This window comes from Microcaecilia unicolor, chromosome 11, assembly GCF_901765095.1.
Source record: "Microcaecilia unicolor chromosome 11, aMicUni1.1, whole genome shotgun sequence".
Classification (NCBI taxonomy): domain Eukaryota; kingdom Metazoa; phylum Chordata; class Amphibia; order Gymnophiona; family Siphonopidae; genus Microcaecilia; species Microcaecilia unicolor.
The window spans coordinates 31,445,146-31,464,438 of record NC_044041.1 but is presented as its reverse complement, the minus strand read 5'-3'; the positions used below and the strand labels follow the sequence as shown (position 1 = coordinate 31,464,438).

Sequence of the window (19,293 nt, the reverse complement as noted above, 5' to 3'; positions counted from 1 at the left end):
CCAGTTCAGCACACTATTAGCAGCCAAGTTCATACAAAGTTAATTATGTCAATGGAGAATAAAACTGTTGGCTCAGACTGCTTGCTATGTGAGTATTCCATCACAGTTTTGCTTTTTAAACTCAAAGGTGAATCCTAAGGGTGGTGGAACAATTTGGTATAAACTGTGTTGTTTCTGACTTTACTTGTCTTGGACTGCTTTGGGTCTTATTGATCTGTACATCTGCTCTCTGGAATTTTTGGAAAATGGAAATGAGAAAATAAAAAATTAAGGGTTCTGTTTACTAAGATGCGCTAGCATTTTTAGCACGTGCCTAAAATTAGCGCATGTTAAACGCTAGAGACACCCATATATTCCTATGGGTGTCTGGTGTTTAGCATGCGCTAAAACTACAAGTGTACCCTCAGTACTGCTTAGTAAACAGGACCCTAAGTTTTGGATGTACTCTGTAGAAGTTGTTTACATTTTGTAATATGTGTATGGATGCCTGTTCTGGTGTATGCATGTGATCATATTTGAATAAGTCTATACATATGGGTATGATTTCTGAACATGTGGCATCATTAAAGGACAGACTTTTAAATGCCCAGTTGGGTATATATGCTAATCTGCACTTTGTTAAATGTTTCAGACATCCATCTATTTGCTTCTATGATATAACTGAATTCTATTTTTCTGTCACACTATATTTTCAAATGTAAGCCACATTGAATCTGACTTTGCTTGGGATAATGTGTGACAAAAAACTTCTCCACCATAAACACACCATACTGTGCTCTTCCTGTTTCACAAAACTTTAAAATTCTTGGAGTTACCATTGACCGAAACCTTACTCTCGATGCCCATGTGAAGAACATGACGAAAAAGATGTTCCACTCTATGTGGAAACTCAAAAGAGTAAAACTTTTTTTCCCCGAGACACGTCTTCCGAACCCTGGTACAGTCAATAGTAATAAGCCACCTGGACTACTGCAATGCACTGTATTCTGGCTGCAAAGAACAGACTATCAAAAAACGCCAAACAGCCCAGAACACTGCTGCCAGACTCATATATGGAAAAACTAAATATGAAAGTGCAAAACCCCTAAGAGAGAAACTTCACTGGCTCCCACTTAAGGAATGCATTGCGTTCAAGATCTGCACGATTGTACACAAAATCATTCATGCAGACTCCCCAATCTACATGCTAAACCCTGTGGATCTACCTCCCAGAAACGACAAAATCGTCCTGCAAATTTCTCAATCTACACTTCCCCAGCTGTAAATGACTAAAATACAAGCTGGTGTATGCCACTACCTTCTCTTACAGGAGTATGCAATTATGGAATGCATTACCCACAGACCTGAAAACAATTGAAGAAATAACTAACTTTCGCAAATCTCTGAAGACATATTTCTTCAACAAGGCTTACAAAGAGAATCCATAACCCTAACAAACCACCTCACCGATCCTTCCAGCTATGACAATCTACCTTCTAAACTTACCCACCCTATCACTTCCTTCTTCCTCCCTTACTTATTCTTTACACATCAATAATTGTATCTGATATCCTGGAACGACAGCATCAAAACCAAACTATGTAAGCCACACTGAGCCTGCAAATAGGTGGGAAAATTGTGGGATACAAATGCAATACTTCTTCTACTACTACTTATCATTTCTATAGCGCTACAAGGAATACGCAGCGCTATACACCATACACAAAAGACAATCCCTGCTCAAAGAGCTTACAATCTAGATAAGACAGGTAAACAGACAGAATTAAGGGAATGAAGAGGTGAGGATAAAGGACAGGGTAAACAATAAATAATAATATACATGTTAAAACAAATAAATCCTTTATCCTCCACCTTTTAAGGCACTGCCTATGGTAATGGCACAAAGAAAGCAAGTTGATCCAGTGAACAGCAACCTGTTCCTTACCTGGACCCTACTATTACCATATTGAACATGTGATCTCTGTGGTTATGTTCCACTAATAAATTAAACTATTAACTGGCTTTTTTGAAAGATGTGAAGATGAAGCTCCCACCTCAGGATCCCAGGTCCCTCTTTCACTCAGGGTGAGCTGGTTCACAGTATGCAGATTTTATGCAAATTATTCTACTACCCCTTTCTGCTCAGGGTGACCTGCTTCTCAAAAGGCAAACACAGTCAGGTCTCACCAACAGGATATTTCTCATACAAATCTTTTATTCCCCCTTCCTGGGGCACACTTCTTCCAGCTTAAAACACCTTTACAAGCTTAAACAGTCCTTCCAGCTTAAACCTTTTCTTCTTACTCAGTTCAATCTTCCAGCTTAAGCACCTGGACACTCAGTCCTTCCTTGTAACATGGACACCCCAGTCCTTCCTTGTAACCCGGACACCCAGTCCGTCCTTGTAACACACAGTTCTTATACCTGGCACTCTAGGGCCTTCTTACCCCAGCCAACTTCCTTGTTTTGCACCCAGTTCACCACCAGTCCAAAGGGCACAGCCAGTACTTCACATGGGGACCTCCTGCTTCAGCTACCAGCTCTCTTCTTCCGCTGCTAGCTCTCCTCTCCCCGTCACCACTCAGGTGGGGTATTAAGTGTTTAATGGTCAAACAGGACCCAGCCCATAACCTGCTGCACCTGTTTCCACCTCCAGGACTCTCCCCGGTCCTAGCGACCTCCCGCTATACATCCCCTTACTGACTCACCCAGCCCTTCTCCCTGGACATTTTAGGGGACCAGCGCCCTCTAGGGGCCTAACCAGGGTAGGACAGCCTCTCCCTTCTCACAAAGGATTATATAAACTTTGGATGCATGACTAGGGACAGAAGCATACATTTATTTATTCAATATCACAGTTCCTCATGTACAGATACAAAACAACCTTTTAGGGTGGATAGTGTTCACAATGAGCTCCTGTTATTATAGACCAGATAGAGATAAAAGTTTGTAGTTTTAGCACAGTATAAGTAGTCTCAATAACAAAATACAAGAAAACCAATGGACTGCATTAGGGGCTTCTAGCCCATTTAGTTATGTTTAAACAAAAGAGATCTGCATGAAACAAAATATTTATTATTATTTTGACTTAACTTGCCTCTGAAACATGTTAAAAACATAATAATTCATTTGTGCATCTAGAATGTCAAATTCTACAAAACAGATTAAGATGTGATTCCATGAGGTGTATTTTCAAAGCACTTAGCCTTCCAAACTTCCATAGGTTTCTATGGAACTTTGGAAGGCTAAGTGCTTTGAAAATAAGCCCCCATGTGCCCCAATGAAAGGTAGGTTTAATTTTACTTCCATTTAATTTCAATATATTCCATCTTTACCAGGCTTCCCAAGGCAGATTACTACCTGTTCCTCTGATCCCATTCCTATCCACCTTCTTAACACCATCTCTCCTACTCTCACCCCTTTTATCTGTCATATCCTCAATCTCTCTCTTTCCACTGCAACCGTTCCTGATGCCTTCAAATATGCTGTGGTCACACCACTCCTGAAGAAGCCTTCACTTGACCCTACCTGTCCTTCCAACTATCGACCCATCTCCCTTCTCCCCTTCCTTTCCAAGTTACTTGAACGTGCCGTTCACCGCTGCTGTCTTGACTTTCTCTCATCTCAAGCTGTTCTTGACCCACTCCAATCTGGCTTTCACCCTCTTCATTCAACTGAAATCGCACTTACAAAAGTTTCCAACGACCTGTTATTGGCCAAATCCAAAGGTCTCTATTCTATCCTCATCCTTCTCGATCTATTTGCCGCTTTTAACATTGTTGATCACAGTTTACTCCTTGATATGCTGTCTTCATTTGGATTCCAGGGCTCTGTTCTTTCATGGTTCTCCTCCTACCTCTCGCTTCGCACCTTTAGTGTACACTCTGGTGGATCCTCTTCCACTTCTATCCCTCTACCAATCGGTGTACCTCAGGGTTCTGTTCTCGGTCCTCTCCTGTTCTCCATCTACACTTCTTCCCTTGGCTCTCTGATATCACCCCATGGCTTTCAATACCATCTCTATGCTGATGACTCTCAAATCTACCTCTCCACCTCCGAAATCTCATCCAGCATCCAGACAAGTGTTTCAGCCTGCCTATCTGAAATCGCTACCTGGATGTCTCAACGTCATCTGAAACTTAACATGGCTAAAACCGAGCTTCTCATCTTTCCCCTAAACCTACCTCTCCTCTCCCCTCTTTCTCTATTTCTGTGGATGGCACTCTCATTCTCCCTGTCTCATCAGCTTGTAACCTTGGGGTCATCTTTGACTCCTCTCTCTCCTTCTCTACTCACATTCAGCAGATTGCCAAAACCTGTCGTTTCTTTCTATATAACATCAGCAAAATCCGTCCCTTCATCTCTGAGCACTCTACCAGAACCTTTATCCACACTCTTATCACCTCTCGTCTTGATTATTGTAACCTGCCTCCCTCTTAGCCATCTCTCTCCTCTTCAATCAGTCCAAAACTCTGCTGTGTGACTAATTTTCCGCCAAAGTTGCTATGCTCATATTAGCCATCTTCTTAAGTCACTTCACTGGCTTCCTATCCGTTTACGCATTCAATTCAAACTTCTCTTATTAACCTATAAGTGCATTCACTCTGCCGCTCCCCAGTGCCTCTCCACTCGTCTCTCCCTACGCCCCCCCTCGAGTATTCCGTTCTGTAGATAAACCTCTCTTATCTGTCCCCTTCTCCTCTACTGCTAATTCCAGACTTCGTTCCTTTTATCTTGCTGCACCTCACGCCTGGAATAGACTTCCCGAGCATGTACATCTAGCCCCGTCTTTGGCCGTTTTCAAGCCCAAACTTAAAGCCCACCTCTTTACCATTGCTTTTGACTCCTAACCCTACTCGCTTGCCCTGTCCTTTTATCCTCACCTCTTTATTCCCTTACCCTTAATTGTTCTGTTTGTTTACCTGTCTTATGTAGATTGTAAGCTCTTTTTTGTGTATGACGTACAGCGCTGCGTATGCCTTGTAGCGCTATAGAAATGATAAGTAGTAGTAGAAAAATGAGCACAAAATACAGAATTTATAACTTCTTTTGCTACCAGCTACAATATTTTTTTAAGCTGATATTAAATTTGCATTTAATGATATTTATATCTAGATATGGGAAGCTTTCAAATAAATTGAAACGCTGTCCAATAAGTAAAAACAAAACAAAACAAAAAAAATTCTCCTCCACCTTTTAAGGCACTGCCTATCCAGCTGAAAGAGCTTTAGACTTGAGAGACCACGCATATGCAGTCCCTTATTTCTAATCAATAGCGTTTGCTTTTGTTTTGGGTGTACTAAACCCGCGGCAAGCTCCGCCTACTGGGTACTGGCTTCAGCTCTTACAGTGGCCTACATAGGTTCACTTCGTCTCCTGTTTTATCCAACCTCTTTGCGCATGCCCGTAGACTAGACTTCCCTATGGCGCATCCCGCCTCCTCTGACGCAATTTCTTGCCCAGCCGCGTCCCGCCCCCATTTGACACAACTTCCTGTTTCCGGCAGGGCCGGAGCGGGCGGGACGCGGCAATAGGGATGCTTGGTGGTTGCTGCAGGTAGTTTGTATGAATTGCTGCCGCTGTCTGCAACTTCGAAGGCAAGTTTGAAGGTAGGGTAAGACGGAGGAGAGGTTAAGAATGAGAAAGAGAACCCAGGCCGGCGGGAAGAGAATAGAAGTAGAGATGTTGGGCCGGGAAAGGAGAGTGGAGGGAGAGATGCCGTACCGCGGGCAGAGGTGGGAGGGAAGAAGCGGGCCCGCAGATGAGGGAGAACAGAACAAGAGATGCTGGACCGGGGAGATTGGAAGAGAGAGAAGTAGAGGACTCCCTGCTCCCTCCATGTGTATGAAGAGGGGTGCTCGTCATGTGAGGGCAGTTAAATGGGTATGACTTGGAGGCATATTTTCAAAGCACTTAGCCTTTCAAAGGTTTCATAGGTTTCTATGGAACTTTGGAAGGCTAAGTGCTTTGAAAATATGCCTCTTGGTTACTATCTTTGCATACTTGGTGGAGTGAAACCATTCTGTGTGTCTGTCCGATCGGTTTAGGGTTCGATGTGGTTCCAGTCAAGAGGAAAAGGATCTGGAAAATATAAAGTGTAAGCGGATTGAGCGACTGGACAGATAGAGGAAAAAAATGACGTCGAGGAGGTGAGGCTGATGAATTGGACTTAAAAGTTGCTTTTGATCTGAAAGGATGGTGCTCTTACTAAAATGGGACTTGGAAATGATAACCATCATTTCATGAGGATGTAGGAGGTCACCCTATCCTTATTTGTACATATATAGGGATTCCCACTTCAGGCACAGGCAGCTCCTTGTGACTCTGGGCAAGTCACTTAACCCTCCAGTGCCCCATGTAAGCCACATTGAGCCTGCCATGAGTGGGAAAGTGCGGGGTACAAATGTAATAAAAATTACAGAATAGACACCCCCATCAGTGCCCAATTTAGTTGGTCATTTACACCTGCGTTTAGCAGGCATAATTGCTAGTGCCTTAAGTTAGTCACCATTTATGCGCTTAGTGCTATTCAATAAAGGGTGCAGATCCTTTATACAATAGCACTCAGCGTTTACATTTTTCAGTTCAGTTTATAGCATCCAGTCCATAGGCTATAAAGAGCACTTATCAGTGCTTGTATGTAATCAAAATACAAAATTGAGGGTTATTGTTTAAATGATGAGCTAGGGACACAAAAACTTTGATTTTAATAGGTTTTAATGAGACTGGTAGTGTAGATAGTGTTCTAATTGCAGCTAATTATTTGGAGTGTTGCTAGTTTTCTTTCAATCCCTGGCCTGTGCTTTTCATGATGCTATTTTAAACAGATATTTAGCCTTACTGCATAATCAGATAAAAGTTTAAGACCAGCTAGGCTTTTCTCTGTATTCTGTATTGTGGCTGGAAATACCAGCAGTGATTAGCCAGTGAAACTAATGGTTATGTTGCCACTGTTAAAATTGACTTTCCTGGCTGGTTTGACCATAGTATATTTTGTAAATAAAGTAATTGGCAGCTCAATTTGTTCTGTAACTTCTTGACTAGCCTAGTTAATCCTGTTATTTGTCCAGACAATAACATTGCACAAAACATTAACATAGGAGGCTATTTGTTAAGTATATTGCTGTAGTTCTCACAAGTTTTAAGTGCAAGTTGAAAATTTAGTAATTTCACAAATTATAATTTTCATGAACAACTTTTAAGACATGAGTAGAATTGTATTGCTCCTTTCATAAAACATTTATATTTTAATAATTTGTTAGCCAATATTAATGGAATAATTATGGATGAAGGGTTTACTGCTGCATTAATGATGTGGCAGAGATAAAATGCCAAGGTGAAGCTGACAGAATTTTTATTATCTTTCTGAGCTTGAATTGATGGCTTTTATGTGATGAAACACCCTTGTATGCCCAAAGTATGCAGGCTATTAACTGATTACTTGCATTCACATTGAATATTGAGTTGAGTTTAATTGGTCACAATTTTTGATGCATGGGTTCCTCTCTTAATCCTTTAAGATTCTTGTAAGAATCACTTTTTAGTGAATCAATTGGCTCTTTAGGAAATATGAAAAACCTGAAATAAGGAACAGTACAGCCAAAGCAATAGTTTGATAGGTAGACTTGATTTAAAATGTATGAAATGAAGTGAGTTGGAAGATCCCCTGACAGATGAGCTAGTCCAAAAGGAAAATTAGATTTCCTTAGCTAGTTTGCCACCAGCACTGTTCACTGCAAGACAATTTGGTATTATGGATATTTTAGTAGTGAGTGCCATAAAAATAATCAGAACTGGAAACATTTCAGGTATCAGGTTGTCAGGATGCCTAGAATTTGAGGCCTGGCACCTGATGCTATCTCAAGTCTGACAGGAGCTGTTGCTACTGGGTTATGGAGTGAGACATTGATGTTCCCACCACTTCGGGTTTATTTTTTTTTTAGATTGTTAAAATATTCCACCTCTCCCCCCACAATTAAGTGATATGATTTTGTAGTACATTTAGGATTATGATGTAAAGTCACTTTTATATTGAAGCAAAATATTGTGTTTTTACCTGGATAAGAGTATCTTTGTGGTGCTAGACGTGTGCAAAAACAAAGCACTGAATTTGCAACTACTTTTAGCATACTGGAATAGCGGTGCAGTCTGAATTTTTTTTGTATTTTGATGTTAATTTGGGAACAGGCATAACTGATGAAGGTTATTAGCTGGAGCTGTATGATCTGCCTATTAACATGTTTCAGTGTATGTTTCATGATGAGCATTATATCTGTTGTTCTAATGCGTTTTCATTTGTATTGTACTGACATTATATCATATCTATGTTATATGAATGTTCTTTCCATGCTGCCTGTTATGATCTATCATTTTTTTCTCTTCTGACATTTATTATATTTCTATTATATAAATGTTCTAATGTATTATACCATGATTCATCCATATCAAGGATTCAATTTGTCATCTCCAACTTTACCTCATTGATTGTATTTTTGCTTATGTTTGATCATTTCACTGTTATGCTGTTTAATCAAAATTGTAAGTTTTATGTCAAACTGTACACTGTCTTGGGTGAATCTCTTCATAAACGTGATTAATGAATCCCAATAAATCAATAAACTAACTTGTGCTTCCATATTAGCATGAGCTTTATTAGTAATTAGAGCCTCTTTAATAAAAGCACAGATGCTCATGTGTCTTAATAAAACACTGCAAATCCTGCAGGAATCGCATCTAGATTAGAAGCATGGACATTATCCCCTGGATTCGATATATGGCATCTAGAATCCACACAGAAATCAAAGCGTATTCTATAACAATGTGTATAACTTAATTGGTTAAGTGGCCTAGTGGTTAGGGTGGTGGACTTCGGTCCTGGGGAACTGAGGAACTGAGTTCAATTCCCACTTCAGGCATAGGCAGCTCCTTGTGACTCTGGGCAAGTCACTTAACCCTCCATTGCCCCATGTAAGCTGCATTGAGCCTGCCATGAGTGGGAAAGCGCGGGGTACAAATGTAACAAAAAAAAAAAATTCAGTGCTGTTAATTGGATGCTAACAAGCAATTAGCACTAATTGGTATTGAGATTTACGTGTACAACTCACGTGTATTCTATAAAGTGGTGCACAGTTGAAAAGGGGCCTGAGCATTTCTAAAATCCATGTGCATTATTATAGAATACACACAATCTGCATCTAATTTAGGCATCAGGATTTACACCAAGTAAAACATGGTGTAAATGGCCGTGACTAAATTTAGTTGCATGGAGAGACGCTCGGTTTATTCTATATACTACATGGAAATGTAAGTCTATTCTATAAAATATAGGCTTGCTTTAGGGAATATGCCTAGGTGGAGTTTTTTTCGCGTAGATTTTTCAGGCACTATGTATAGAATCTAGCCCTATAGCTGCTCAAAAGCAGATGGAAATGGGTGTACCTACAATACGATATGCATGTAGATTGCTCTGCCCCTGAGCACACCTGTATCAAGTATGTGCCACCGTATGGACAAGAGTTCATTTATGAGCATAAATCACCAAAATTACGTTTAATGCATACCTTTATTTTTTTTACACGTTAGAGGCATTAAAGTTCCCTCTTCATGTTCTCCCTATAATGAATAGATACTCTTTTCCTGACAAATTTTCTATAATTAAATTTTTTTTTCGTATTATAAATCATCATTGTGAAAAAATCCTTAAATGGACTAACTCCTTAGCTGTTTTTATGGGATAATTATTTATTTAAAGTCAGTAAGTCATATTTGAATGGGCAAGCTGCAGGCATCTTCAACTCTTCTATAATGAGGGAACTTGACACCATTGATGATTTGCATTCTACATACAGCTTAAACCTCTCACATCAATCATCTTTAAATTTGAAATTGTGTTATACAGTCACTTAAAGACATCATCTATCTACCAAGCCAGACATAGCTCAATTAAGTAAAAAATGACTAGAGAATCTAAAACTGTATCTAAGATTTACAAGTTACTATAGCTCTCTGGCAAAATTACTACTTTATTAATGGATAAAAACCTGGGAAAGTGATCTTGGCATTGAGGCTGAATGGATTAACTGAAATCTGCTTTGGACCAAATCTATCCATCCATCACTCTCGGTATCATTGGTTCAATCCTCTTTATACCCAGAGCCTAATTGCTGAATTACCTGGCAGCATTTCTAACAAATGTTGGTCTCGCTCTTCGGTTATTAGTTCACTCTCACACATGATTTTCTGCTGCCCTAATTTGCAGACTTAATGGTCATTGGTATGGAATAAAACACATGATATTCTACAGCTGCAAATACATCTTTCTTATAAAATCATAATGGAAGACAGAAAAGCAGATCAATAATGGATATATATGAACTTTATTATTGATGTTTCATACACAAGTATTGCCCGACACAGGCCGTGTTTTGCCCAGCAGGGCTGCGTCAGGGGCTATTTAGTTGTGGAATGCTTGTGTAAGGATTGTAGTTTATTCCAACAATTTGATGTTGAATAACTTCACCAAAATCATAAAAAACCAGCATTGATTGTAATCCTACTAATAAGGAGCGACCTTAATTTCAGCAAACGGCACAAGACAGTCCACAGTTCAATAGCCCCTGACGCATCCCTGCTGGGCGAAACTACTACTACTTAACATTTCAAGAGCGCTACAAGGATTACGCCGCGCTGTACAGCTTAACAAAGAAGGACAGTCCCTGCTCAAAGGAGCTTACAATCTAAAGGACAAAATGTCAAGTTGGGGCAGTCCAGATTTCCTGAATAGAGGTATGGTGGTTAGGTGCTGAAGGCAACATTGAGGAGGTGGGCTTTGAGCAAGGATTTGAAGATGGGCAGGGAGGGGGCCTGGCGAATGGGCTCAGGGAGTTTATTCCAAGCATGGGGTGAGGCCTGTGTCAGGCAATACTTGTGTATGAAACATCAATAATAAAGTTCATATATATCTACTATTGATCTGCTTTTCTGTCTTCCATCTTGGAGTTTGCGGATCGCTTGCCTTGCTGTTATAAAATCATCATACTACGTTCAGCAACTCCAGGCTTATAGATATCAATAGGTTCAACTAAACTTTAATTGATGCTACCCTTAAACTAAATTTCTAGAGTTTTTGCACTAAAAGCATTCATAAATCTATGTTTTTAAATTTTGCATTCTTTTGGCATTTTCATTCAGTGCACTTTAGTAAATGGGCACAAGAATGTTTTATTGCACAAAAAAAGTATTTTTAATACCAGGCTTTGCTTGGCAGTTACTTGAGGTCCAGTTCCTAGTTCTCAGCTTTGTTATATGAAGCGCAGCAGAAGCTGAAGTTACCCTTGCAGAGGTTCATAATGCTTCTGTTGTGTTTTTTTTTTTTTTCTAAATGTGTGTAGGTGGTTTCATCCGAATATCACTGGAGTGGAGGCAGAAAACCTGCTCCTGACCAGAGGTGTTGATGGAAGTTTTTTGGCTCGACCAAGTAAAAGTAATCCAGGGGATTTCACACTTTCTGTTCGGTAAGTTTGTTATTAGAAGAAACGATGTGTATTTTTAAATATTTTCCCAACTCATGTTCAGTACAGTAACTAAATTCTTGAGCTATGCCATATTTATTGTTTAACAATGCTCTTCTTTTACTGGGCTGTTGGATATAAAGCTCTCTTTGTTTCAAGGCTATTGCATTGTTGATGTTTAATGAAAATACAAAGATACTCCTTTCACTCTGTTTTCATCTCAAGATTGTCATACAATGTCTGTATACATATAGCTTCAAAAGCTAATGCTGTAGTATTTAACTTCGTTGACCTGTTTGCCAGAAAAGGTGGTGTAAGTTCTCCAAATAATCATAAAATGTATGTTGTTTTAATATTTTTATTGTTAACTATGCTGTAAATTGCATTGTAGCTTTTGTAGGCATAAACGGTCTATCAAGTTTGATAAATAAAATTGTTAATCTTGGCTAATAAACCAGTTTTTATTACTAATGATTTCTGTAGTGGTACAAGACACACAGACACATAAGAGACGATCTAGGCTTGACATAACTTTAGAGTCTATTCAAGTTTCCTAAAGTTGAGATGGTCTGAAATGTTTGTTTATATGCAAAGCACAAAGAAATACAATGTCTGAGCACTTACACAGATTTCAGAAAGAGTTTCTCCAAAATTTTGCCTTAAAAACTTTTTTGTAAAAAAGGTTCATGTCAAAACGTATTTAGCATTCCTGAAAGGTGCTAGATTGGTGACTGCCTTGGCAACTGAAGAGTTTATCCACAATACAAAACAAATGGAGAAAGCATACAGATCATGGCTCATGGAATTCTTTCCAATGCCCTCTGCCTATAATTGCATATATATGTATGTGTGTGTGTATGTTGGTAGTGGGGAGAAGGATTGGTGGGTGCGTGTGTCTGTAGGTTGGTATGCGTCTCTGATCAGGAGAGGAGATGAAAGGGAAAAGCAATTTGAAGGGTCAGTTCTTGAATTGCTGTGTTAAAGTGAATCAGTGTAGTATAAATCCTTCTTCTCTGTTTCCCTTCTCCACTACTGCCAACTCCAGACTTTGCGCCTTCTGTCTCGCTGCACCCTACGCCTGGAATAAACTTCCTGAGCCCCTACGTCTTTCCCCTTCCTTGGCCACCTTTAAATCTAGACTGAAAGCCCACCTCTTTAACGTTGCTTTTGACTCGTAACCACTTGTAACCACCTGCCTCCACCTACCCTCCTCCTTCCTGTACACAATAATTGATTTGATTACTTTATTTTTTGTCTATTAGATTGTAAGCTCTTTGAGCAGGGACTGTCTTTCTTCTATGTTTGTGCAGCGCTGCGTATGCCTTGTAGCGCTATAGAAATGCTAAATAGTAGTAGTAGTAGTAGTAGTATGCTGCAACTGTTGGAACTGCTTTTCCTATATAAATATGTTGGGAGACATAAGACATTAACCCCCTCCAAAAAAAAAAAAAAAAAACCTTGCCACATACAGAAATTCCTCCAGATCACATCCTCGCTTCTGTGACTATAGCTGCATTCCCATTACCTGGATTCTAGCTACGCCTCAGCTGCTATTTGTAGTAGAATAAGGCGGAGAAGGTTCACTCACTGGGGGTGGGGTGGGAGGGCGAGGACTAGAGAACTGCAGATAGAGGTTTTAACCTCAGCAACATTTTCAGACATATTACTCATCCTTCTACTTTCTGGAAGTTCAAGTAAAATGTGGTTATTTTATTTTATGTTTTTTTTCAAAGCTGACCGTTGGCAAACCATCTCTCAGAGCTCTCCCTACACATGTGGATACAGAAAGTATGTGCAAAGTTTGCCAATGGCTTCATCTGCTCAGGGCAGTGGATGTTTGGTAATACATATAGCAACCAATAAAACTAATAGTCAAGAGTTTCCAAGGGTATGTCTTGATATTCTGCACCACCTTCTGGGCGGTTTACAACAAATTTAAACAAAAAAGAAAAGAAAGTAACGACAAAATAAATAGGACAGACAAGGATTAGCAAAGAAATAGCAGCAAACACAATATTCAACAAAAAACCCATACTCTATACTAAAAAAAATCATACGCCCCCTCCCCACCATATACATGCACAGTCATACCCTGTGCAGCGAGCAGACAGTCAATGCTGAAAAACTGAAGTAAATAAGTTTTGAATCCTTCCTTACATTTTGTTAAAGAGGATTCTTTTTTGTTTTTAATCAGTTTTTATTGATGACACATGCACACAATACATCAAACAATATCTCACATCACATTGTGACATGCCAGTAGGTGAACATCACATAATAAATGTCATCAGTTTTACATCGTTTTCGCCCTCTTTCCCCTACCCTCCCCCCCGCCCATTCCGTTTAACAGTTCAAAATCCTGCTTCTCGCTACGGGTGTCAAGGTGTCCCAAAAAGGCAACCAAGTTTTGCAAAACTGGAGTCCTCTCCTTGAGGCCAGGTCTCCCACTTTCTTCTTTTCCAGCATACAACATTGCGTCATGGCTCCTCGCCATTGTGACACTCCAGGTTGTTCTGGTTGTAGCCACAACTGTAGTATGATCTTTTTACCCATCAATACTGCTGTTTTCAAAAAAGCTTTTAGTCCTTCCGGCGATTTGCCACAGACATTGTAAACATCAAAGAACTGCCCCAGTGTTGGGTGCCATTGCACTTTCCACATTTGTGAGACTTGTTGTCCTAATCTTGTCCAAAAAGAGGTTACTACCGCACAAAACCAGAACATGTGTCCTAAAGAAGCTCCCACTTGTCCGCATTTTGGGCAATCATCTTGTTAAAGAGGATTCTAAGCAAAGAGCCAGTTGAAGTTCATTCCAAAGTTGAGGCCCAACAACTCGGGGGGGGGGGGGGGGGGGAGTTTATGTAAGTGCATTGCACAGATAGTTAGAATCATGAGTAGGTGCTACCAATAAACAAGATTGCCATGATCTAAGAGAATGACTAGGTTCATAAGGAATCAAATATTGGGCCAAATTGGAATATTATGGACTTGAATTTTAAAAATCAGAAGCAGTACTTTGTAAACGAGTCTAGAAGGAAGTGGAAGCCAGTGTTCTGCTCTGTAACTAGGAGTCATATGTTCATATTTAGAGTTGCCCGTAAGCAAACTGAAGTCTTCAAAGTTCCACTATCCGAGTGCCAACTAGAAGAGAATTGCAGTAATCTAGCCGAGATATAACTAAAGAATGAATGACTACCCAGAGAGCAGACAGGGTCAAAATTTGGCGAACAGGATAAATCAGTTGCAATTTATAAAAACAAAATCTAACAACTACAGTAATATGATCATGAAATGAAAGTGTTGAATCAAAGATCACCCCCAGAGGAGTAGTCCAGTGGTTAGTGCAGTGGACTTTGATCTTGGGGAACTGGGTTTGATTCCCACTGTAGCTCCTTGTGACTCTGGGCAAGTCACTTAACCCTCCATTGCCCCAGTACAAATAAGTACATGTATATACTATGTAAACTGCCTTGAATATAGTTGCAAAAACCACAGAAAGGTGGTATGTGAAGTTCCCTTTCCCCTTTAGATTGTACCAGAGGAAAGGCAGTACCAGAAATAGAAAGGCATGGTTAGCGGGCAGTGCCCTGTACAATGAAATAAGAGCACCTTGCACTTAGGGTTCAATTTAAGCTGACGAGAAGCAAGCCAGTGCACCATATGTGATAATTTAGTGTTAAGTGATTGTAATTCTATGATGGAAGTATCCAAGAGAGTAAGTAATATTTGAACGTCATCCACATAAGCATATGGAATTAACTCTAATGATTGTATAAGGTCTAGCAACGGCATTAAGAAAATATTAAAGATAGGCGCTAACACAACCCCCAAGAGATGTGTAGTATTTTCAGAGGGTAAAAGTTATAATATTTGACCTATATAATTTTTTTTTTTAATTTCTATATTAAATTTAGGCGAAATGGAGCTGTCACACACATAAAGATACAGAACACTGGGGATTATTATGACTTGTATGGAGGTGAAAAGTTTGCTACATTGGCTGAGTTAGTCCAGTATTACATGGAACACCATGGACAACTGAAAGAGAAGAATGGAGACGTCATTGAGCTAAAGTATCCGCTGAACTGTGCAGACCCGACCTCTGAGAGGTTAGTGAAATATTTCTAAATGCCACTAAATAGCTCAACGTTGTAATGACATCTGCAAATGATAGGAGGAAATAATTTGGCTGTAGGGCTTCCTCAGTTTTTCTTTTTATAGTGAGTAGGGTAGATTGGATTTAAATCATGCTTTTCTACAAAACTTTTGTTTTAATGTAATATCTATAACTAAGATAAAAGGTTTGATTTTTTTTTTTTTTTTTTTTTTTTAGTGTGTACACAGCATATATTTCAAAGCACTGATGTAGTTCGACTTTTTTCCATAGGTTTTTGCAGCCCTATCAAGAAAACATAATAGATTTGGTTTACTGCAAAACAGATGGCTCGCACATCCTGAGCGATATATCTGTTCACTTCAGAGAATTAAGTGTCAGAGCCTAGATTAAGCATAGATAATCAGGAATATATATTCTCCATAGTTGGAACTTAGAAGGAGATAAAGGTTTTACTGCGGCTCCCTGCAAATGTGAGTAAACAATGGGGCTTATGATTAGGTCATCAAGCTTATTATTTCTAAGTGCCACATCCTACCTTAATACCAGTCCATAGCTGGAGAAGTGAGAGTAAGACTCCCTGAGAGCTGTGGAATGAACTCTTTTACATTGTGTACTGAAAGCAAAATAATCGTTTGTTCTGATATTGGAGTTTTTTCCTCCCCTTTCGAAGTGCTTGAAGGATTGCCACTTTATGTGGATAATTCAATATTTTCAGTATGACTACCCGGGGTCTAACAGAGTCTGGTTTGCGTGGGTCCAGTCTGTGGGCGCGTTCCACCTACAGTGGTCCCAGGTGTTCTGGAAGGCCCAACTCTTTAGTAAACAGCGCCCCAAAAACGCCCATGAGCTCAGCACTCGTTACAGATTCAGGGATACACAGCAGCTGGAGGTTGCTTCTTTGGGAATTTTGTCTTGACAAGTAGTGAGCTCTTGTCGTAGCTGGGCATTAATAGTTTCACCAGCTTCCATGTGCTCCTCGAAATCACCAACCCACTGCTAGTATTGGCCGTGGCTTTACCAAGCTCTGTTATTACCGCATGAATTTGGCTAATTTTCCCCTCCAGTGAGGCCAGACGTTTATCTAAAAGCGTTTCCATTAATGTTGCCACTTGGCCACCACTTCCAAGACCCAAAGCGAATTTTGTGCAGAGTCTGCCAGGCTTGCTGCCATTTTGTCTTCTGCAGACGGGTCCTCTCAAGCCCTTTCCTTGCCGGTTTCGCTGACATAGTAAGTGCTCGCTGCTGAAATCTGCTCCGCCCGGATTACAGAAGTATGATTATGGTGAGGTTGAACGTGAGGACTAATAGGTTAGGGAAATATTAGGGTTTTTGGGGTGGGAGAGTAGGAGAGCTGCAAATCAGCGTCTTCTCATAGCGTCATGTGACTCTCCCCGGGTTGGAATCGTGGAAGTTACTAGAAATCTTTCTCTGTTAGATTTTCCTACTGTTCGTAAAGTAAAGGCTTTGAGTCCTCTACAGTCCTCATTGAAACACTTTGAGCTCCTGTGCTCTTCTAAGTTTGCCTTTAGGAGCCCTTTTAGTACAAAGAATTGATGACCACTTTACTATCTAATACTCTTTGCCATAGGCGTAGTTTGACTGTTTCATTTGGGGGGGGGGGGGGGGGGGGGGGGGGGGCAAAGAATGGGCGGAGCATATTAGCATATCATTTGCATATATGAATATGCTAATATGGAGGAAGGAAATGAAATTTACAGGCAAAATATCACAGATGCACATTTCAAAAAGCTGACACATTTCAATTAATAAATTATGAATAAAATACTTTTATTTACCTTTGTTGTCTGATCATTTAGTTTTTCTATTCGCTTTGATCCCAGTGTCTTCTGTTTTATGCAGTGTCTTCTTTCCAGTAGGCTTCCCTCTGCTCCCCACCCTCCCAGTCCCATCCATCTCTTGCTCCTTCCCTCTGCTCCCCAACCCTCCCAGTTCCATCCATCTTCTGTTCCTTCCCTCTGCTCACCATCCCTCCCAGTTCCATCCGTCTTCTGCTCCTTCCCTCTGCTGTGCCTGACCTCTCCCAATCCCATCCATCTCCTGGTCCATCCCTCTGCTCCCCACCCCTCGCAGTCCCATCCATCTCTTGCTCCTTCCCTCTGCTTCCCACCCCTCCCAGTCCCATTCATCTCCTGCTCCTTCCCTCTGCTTCCCACCCCACCCAGTCCCATCCATCTCCTGCTCCTTCCCTCTGCTTCCCACCCCACCCAGTCCCATCCATCTCCTGCTCCTTCCCTCTGCTCCCCACCCCTCCCAGTCCCATTCATCTCCTGCTCCTTCCCACCCCTCCCAGTCCCATCCATCTCCTGCTCCTTCCCACCCCTCTCAGTCCCATCCATCTCCTGCTCCTTCCCTCTGCTTCCCACCCCTCCCAGTCCCATTCATTTCTTGCTCCTTCCCTCTGCTTCCCACCCCTCCCAGTCCCATCCATCTCTTGCTCCTTCCCTCTGCTTCCCACCCCTCCCAGTCCCATCCATCTCTTGCTCCTTCCCTCTGCTTCCCACCCCTCCCAGTCCCATTCATTTCTTGTTCCTTCCCTCTGCTTCCCACCCCTCCCAGTCCCATCCATCTCTTGCTCCTTCCCTCTGCTTCCCCCCCCTCCCAGTCCCCTCCATCTTCCCTCTGCCCCCCCCCCCCCCCCCGAGGTCCAAGATGGTGACTCCGTTTACCCCCTCGCTTCCTCCCTCCCTCCCTCCGGTGCAGGCAACAGTCTTCAGCTTTTCCAGCGTTCCTGGCAGCGGTAGCGATGTACACGCTGCCTTCGGTCTGCCCCGGAAGCCTTCTCTTCAAGTTCCTGTTCCCACCTATGCGGGAACAGGAACTTGAAGAGAAGGCTTCGGGGCAGAGCCAAAGGCAGCGTGTACAACGCTACCGCTGCCAGGAACGCTGGAAGACTGCTGCCTGCGCCGGAGGGAGGGAGGAAGAGAGAGGGGTAGACGGACACGCTCCTCTCCGTCCGCTTGGCTTCCCTGCCCTCTCTGTCTGCGTCCCGCCCGAAAGGAAATGACGTCAGAGGAAGGCGGGACGCAGATAGAGAGGGCAGGGAAGCCAAGCGGACCGAGAGGAGCGCGTGCCTGCATGTGGTTTTTTTTTTTTTTAAACTAATGGTGCGGCGCGCCTCGCGTCGTTTGGGGGGGCATTGCCCCCCCTCGCCCCCCCCAGTCTACGCCTATGCTCTTTGCTGGATTTTATACAAAAGCCATGAGACCCTGGTAAGGCAAGTAGATTTGTCAGCTGTATTTTATCTTATTGGTCATTAGCTCATGTTTTAAAAATTGAACTAGTTGGGGATCTTGGGGAGGGTACTTAATTTTTTCTGGTTTTTGTTTTTTTTTCAGTATAAAATTCTGGTTAAGTTAAAATTTGCTCAAGATCAATCCTGGGAAAGCCAAGTTGTTCTGGGTTGGGGTGGGGGTAGGTAAAGCTTTGCCAACCCAGTCCATTGTTTGGAAGGTTATCCCAGTCTCACTTTGCATGACTTCTCTTTTTCAGAGTCTCTTAGTGCACTTTTCCCTTATGTTAGAGAGCCATGAGTATGTATCAGATAAGATCTAGGTTGCAAAGCATCAGATCAGGTGCATTTGCATTTGTAAATCCGTTGTTTTGGAATAAAATATCTTTTGAACTGAGCAAGGAGATGGATTGCATTGGAAAATTAAGGGATGTTTA

At 41.4% G+C, this 19,293-nt stretch overlaps 1 protein-coding gene across 1 annotated transcript in view; it reads left to right on the top strand.

The window, feature by feature from the left end:
- Positions 1–5,493: 5,493 nt before the first annotated feature.
- LOC115479556 (tyrosine-protein phosphatase non-receptor type 11-like) overlaps positions 5,494–19,293 on the top strand; it is a 78,525-nt gene continuing 64,725 nt past the window's right edge. The window contains 4 exon segments of the mRNA XM_030217526.1: positions 5,494–5,588; positions 6,027–6,128; positions 11,370–11,492; positions 15,404–15,598. Coding sequence (XP_030073386.1) covers positions 6,115–6,128; positions 11,370–11,492; positions 15,404–15,598 — 332 coding nt within the window. The 5' untranslated portion in view covers positions 5,494–5,588; positions 6,027–6,114.